The 5,983-nt window shown below is 43.6% G+C and overlaps 1 protein-coding gene across 1 annotated transcript; it reads left to right on the top strand.

Moving 5' to 3' along the window:
* Window positions 1-2,188: 2,188 nt before the first annotated feature.
* gcnt3 (glucosaminyl (N-acetyl) transferase 3, mucin type) lies at window positions 2,189-5,564 on the top strand. Its single transcript, XM_004917920.4, has one exon. It carries the CDS (start codon window positions 2,528-2,530, stop codon window positions 3,857-3,859), a length of 1,332 nt encoding a protein of 443 aa, XP_004917977.1. The 5' UTR covers window positions 2,189-2,527; the 3' UTR covers window positions 3,860-5,564.
* The last annotated feature ends 419 nt before the right edge of the window (window positions 5,565-5,983 follow it).

Here is a 5,983-nt window from a genome sequence, read left to right as displayed (position 1 = left end):
GAGAGGAGCCGCTGCAGAAGAAGAAGCAGCAGCAGCATGTATGGAGGCTCTGTGTATTGGGGGGATACTGTGTATTGGGGGGCTACTGTGTATAGGGGGCTACTGTGTATAGGGGGCTACTGTGTATAGGGGGGCTACTGTGTATGGGGGCGTTACTGTGTATGGGGGGTTACTGTGTATGGGGGGGCATTACTGTGTATGGGGGGTTACTGTGTATGGGGGGGCACCTGTGTATGGGGGGGCACCTGTGTATGGGGGGCTACTGTGAATGGGGGCACTGTGTATCACTTATAACTGACTGCCTTCTCTCTATATTTGTATTTTATATGTAGGAGTTGCTATATTGGTTTTCCTTAGGTAGTACAGTATGAGGGTATAGCACATTTGCGTCCGATCCTGCCATTTCATCTAAATAAAAGGAGTGTTTTTTTTTTGCCGCACTGCGCGCGCCTAATCTTTTTGTCCCTCTTTTCATTTTTCAAATGTTGGGAGGTATCATTGACAGTGAAGGAGAAAGTATGGAGCCATGATTATGATTATTACAAGCATAATTTCATTTCAGAGTTAAAAGGAGACACTTACTAAGCCAAGATTTTCAACTCGCCTCAAGGCAGCAGCCCCCTGAATGTCTTAAAGGAACAGTAACACCAAAAATTAAAATTGATCAAATTAAAGTATAATGTACCTGTGCCTTGCATTTGTAAAAGTTGTGTGTTTACTTCAGATACAGTACTATAGTCTATATCAGTGCATACCTCCGAACATTTGAAAAATGAAAAGAGGGACAAAAAGATTAGGCGTGCACAGCGCCGCAATTTTTGACCACACCCACTTTTGTGGCCACGCCCCAATTACCACACCCCATTTTTAAAAAAAAATACTCCTTTTATATAGATGAAATGGCGGGATCAGACGCAAATGTGCTATACCCTCATACTGTACTACCTAAGGAAAACCAATATAGCAACTCCTACATATATAATTCAAATATAGAGAGAAGGCAGTCAGTTATAACTGAGTTATAACTATGTATCAGCTTTGCCCCCCATACACAGTGCCCCCATACACAGTAGCCCCCCCATACACAGGTGCCCCCCCATACACAGGTGCCCCCCATACACAGTAGCCCCCCCATACACAGTAATGCCCCCCATACACAGGTGCCCCCCCATACACAGGTGCCCCCCCATACACAGTAACCCCCCCATACACAGGTGCCCCCCCATACACAGGTCCCCCCATACACAGGTGCCCCCCCATACACAGTAACCCCCATACACAGTTGCCCCCCCATACACAGTAATGCCCCCCCATACACAGGTGCCCCCCCATACACAGTAACCCCCCCACACACAGTAACGCCCCCATACACAGTAGCCCCCTATACACAGTAGCCCCCATGCACAGTATCCCCCCAATACACAGTACCCCCCCAATACACAGAGCCTCCATACATGCTGCTGCTGCTGCTTCTTCTTCTGCAGCGGCTCCTCTCTATATGTGGCTCCTTGTCGGTGGAGCCAGGCCCTTTTATAAGGGGTGCAAACTTATAAAAGTGCCTGGCTCCACCAACAAGGAGCCGCATATAGAGAGGAGCCACTGAAGAAGAGGAACGCCTGACTACAGCCAGCGCATCCCACTGTCAGGGATAGTTCCATGAATGTCCCGCATTACGGAAATGCGGGACATTCATGGAACTATCCGGGACAGCGGGATGCGCTACCAAAACCGGGACTGTCCTGCGGAAAGCGGGCCAGTTGGGCGGTATGATTTCTAGCCATGTTAACAAGCCCTAAGGTTCCCAGACTTATAAGGGCCCCTTTTAAATGTCTGCTATATTTTATGAATGAGCGATACTTCCCCTGCATGCTGTGCTCTGCCAGAGATTCTAAGGAGTGAGAGATATATGTTAGGGGTGGGAAGGTGAAACTGCCCAGCACACAAATAAAAGCAGCAGCCTCTTCTGCCTGATAAAAGACAGAGGCACCCTCAGCCCCTGACCCACTGAGCAGGAGAGGAATGCAGCCAAAGCCAATAGTTAACCCTTGCCTTGTCACAAATGCTCCTGCCAGGACAATTAAACATCAAGGTAAACCTGTGAGCTTGAGTGTAGCAGGGGAGATTGAAGAGTTAAGGGGGCGGGGCTTTATTCCCTGGAGCAGAGCAGCACAGCAAGCGAGACATCTAACAGTGAATCCGGGACAGCGGGAAGTGCCATAAATATCGGGACTGTTCCGCTGAAAGCGGGACTGTTGGGAGGCATGCTGTCCCTCCCCGGTGCGGGGCTGCTTGGGACCAGGGACTGACTCACTCTGCCCTGAGCAGCCAATGGCTGGGGTTGTGCTGTTTTACCATCACCCGGCCCGCCTTACAGTGGATCTTTCTTACCTTTATATGTACAGATGACATTGCTTCGCTCATCATAAGCTGTAACGTATGATGTTAGGAGCTGCACAGACGCGGGGTTGCTGTCGGGATGTGAGAGACAGAGAGAAGGATCTGAGCAGTGCCCGCAGCTGCCCGAGCGATGCCGTTACTAGCCCATGCGAGAAAGAACCTGTGCCGGGGGCATTTGCTCAGGTACACGCTGCCTTTAATGCTCCTGCTCTTCCTCACAGTGGGGCTGAAACATCTGGCCATTGATTGCAACCAGAGGGATAACAATGAGATACCCATAGGGACCTGCATGGCTTCCTACTACATGGCTTTAAACTTGTCAGCCCCTGGAGAAAAGAACTGCCACAGAATTATCCAAGGGGACATGGAGGAAGTAAGAAGAGCCCTAATAGACAATCTGGTGGCCAAAAAAAAGCGAGTCATCATGACTGATGAGAGTTTTATCAATGCAACCAGTGACTGCAAGCTCTTCAGGCAGAGAAGAAAATATGTCATGTTTAGTTTGAGTAAAGAGGAACAAGATTTTCCCATCGCTTACTCTATGGTGATCCACGACAATATTGAGATGTTTGAAAGACTTCTGAGAGCTATTTACACCCCGCATAATATTTATTGTGTTCATATGGATAAGAAGTCCCCAGAGAGCTTTCATCAAGCAGTGAGAGCTATCACGTCTTGCTTTGGCAATGTGTTTGTGGCATCAAAGCTGGTCAACGTGGTCTATGCATCATGGCGGAGAGTTCAAGCAGATCTTAACTGCATGGAAGACTTGCTACAGAGCAAGGTGCCGTGGAAATATCTCATTAATACATGTGGAACTGACTTTCCAATAAAGACTAATGCTGAGATGGTCAAGGCTCTTAAGTCTTTAAATGGTCACAACAGTATGGAGTCTGAGATTCCACCCAACCACAAAAAGAGACGCTGGGAGTATCACTTTGAACTCAAGGAGGACTCAAATAATATTGTTCTGACAAATACTAGGAAAAAGCCGTCACCATTACCTGTTCCAGTTTTTAGTGGCAATGCCTATATAGTGGTTACTAGAAACTTTGTTAATGCATTGTTTGTAAACCCCACAGTAAGAAGCTTTATTACTTGGGCAAAGGATACTTATAGCCCTGATGAATATTTGTGGGCTACATTAAATAGGTTTGCCGAGATGCCAGGATACATGCCTGCGCACCAGAAATATGACACTTCAGACATAAATGCCATTGCTAGACTGGTGAAATGGGAAAGCCTGGAGGGGGACATGAGTAAAGGTGCTCCCTATATACCATGCTCTGGTACCCACAGGAGAACGGTGTGTGTGTATGGAACCGGAGACCTAAACTGGTTGCTCCAGCAGCACCATTTATTTGCCAATAAGTTTGATCCAAAAGTAGATAATAATGTTATTCAATGTCTGGAGGAATATCTGAGGTATAAATCATTTCATCAAACTGAGAAATTATTGTAAGAGTCATTATGCCTATTTAATAATGAGTGCAATGTTTTGACCAAATTGTACTGTTTAGAAGGTGAAAATACCAGTTTAGTTAGAAGGGTATACGTTCACTCTCTCCATAATCTGTATGTAATTGTGCACATTGTACACTGCTGAGGTAAAATAATGGAAGTCTTTGAATCAGTTTTTCCTTTAAACTAAAAATGTGAAATGCTTGCTTAGTTTTATTAGTAATACCTTGTCAGTATAGGCTAATAGTTTTTTATGAGGCAAGAAAAAGTCACAAAACATTTTGTTTTCAAAATGCATAATTTGTCAGTATTTTAAAGGACAACTTGCATGTACATATTTAGCAACACGTTTTACTATTGGCATATGTCTGCTGTACTGTAGCCCTGTGCTCTTTAAAGGGACAGTAACAACAAAAAAGTGTTTTAAAGTAATGAAAATATAATGCAGTGTTGTCCTGCACTGGTAAAATCGATCGCTTCAGAAACACCACTATAGTTTATATAAACTATATATATGTAGCAATGGAGGCAACTGAAATAGGTCACTCAACACCATTATACAGAGCTTATCTGCTATGTAACCTGAGCCTTTTCTCCTTTAAATAACTGCCCCACAGCTACACAGCAGTATCTTTATATACTACTATATAACCATATTATTGTTTCTAAAAGAAATACATCAGTTTTACTAGTGCAGGGCAACACTGCATTATATTTTCATTACCTAAAAATACTTTCATTTTTGGTGTTACTGTTCCTTTAAAAAAAAGCCTGGTCTATGACTAAAATTCACCTCCCCTGCTCTTCCTTTCCAGTTGCACATGCTAATTAGCATTTCTATTCAGTTCGGTATTTGGCCGAATCCCTTAACATGGGTTCGGAGGTTCGGCCCGAAACCGAAAAACTGTGTTTGGTGCATCCCTACTGTTTACCCATGAACTGACTTGTACAACTCTTTGGGATGCACTGGCTGACCAGCCAAGCCTTTCAGAGAATTTAATCTCTGGGGTGAGTGGAACATGGATGACATGAATAACAGTAAATGTTTAAAGCTTTAGATTTAAGGGATGTAAACCATATTTTTATTGCCAAAGTAATGTGGAAGAACTTAATTTAGATAAGGGTATAATAATATGTATACTTTGACACACAAGGATGTTAGTCACCCCATGACTAATTTATGAATCTCTAACGTTGGTGGCTAATCTCCTTGAATGTTTTCCTACCAGCGACAATGTAAATCGCCAGGTAGGAACTCAATGTGTTGATTTCCTCGCAAGGCAACTTTGTGCAACTTCAGAAAGCCGAAGGAACACGGCAGGAAAGCATTCAGAGGAGATTAGTCGCCACCGCTAGAGGAGATTAATTGCGGGCCAACTAATCTCCTCGTGTGTCATCGGCCTTAGTTTTCTTCTTTGATTAGTCTAAAGCTAGACACACATGTAACAATTTTTCTTTACCTAACGACCAATTTCAGTGCGATCCAACAAAATTGCTGTAAGGTTGGCATGCACAGAAGGATTATACATCTGCCGACCTTTCTTCTTACATTGGTCAAAAAATAGATTGGACAGGCTTGCATATACACGTCATCCTCTTCCACTTTGGGCTTCAACTAGACAATGGGCCCGATTTACTAAAGTCCGAAATAAGGAGTGCTATTTATAGCATGCGTTAAAAATCTTATCACTTCTTATTTTTCGCTCGATTCACTAAAAGGACACTTGTCATAATTAAGAAGCGATGTTCTTGGCGTTATTTATCTTACGATGACATATTTTAATGAAAAAAACTATGCAATAAGCGTTATAGGGGCCGATTCACTAAAGGTCAATAACGCTTATCACATAGTTTTTTTCATTAAAAAGCATGCAATAATTAAGTACCGATTCATCAAAGTCATTTCGCATGTGTTAATCCGCATATCGCATGCACAAAAAAACGCATTGCGTTAATTAGCGAATAGAAATAGTACTAACGCATGATTCACAAACACATATGAAGCGTTAAACGTGCAAAATATCGTGTTAATCTGTGTGAATATTAACCCTACTTGGGGCAGGCGGTACTTAAAGAAAATTGCGGTTCATAAGCTATTGGCAACACAACATGGAGTTTGCAGTCG

The sequence above is a fragment of the Xenopus tropicalis genome, chromosome 3 (genome assembly GCF_000004195.4).
Source record: "Xenopus tropicalis strain Nigerian chromosome 3, UCB_Xtro_10.0, whole genome shotgun sequence".
Classification (NCBI taxonomy): Eukaryota; Metazoa; Chordata; class Amphibia; order Anura; family Pipidae; genus Xenopus; species Xenopus tropicalis.
Note: the sequence above shows the minus strand (reverse complement) of the source record. Positions and strands in the feature narration are given on the sequence as shown.

Bases quoted from the DNA above. Each gene is read 5' to 3' on its own strand.
- gcnt3 (XM_004917920.4), top strand. From the start codon at position 2,528: ATGCCGTTACTAGCCCATGCGAGAAAGAACCTGTGCCGGGGGCATTTG.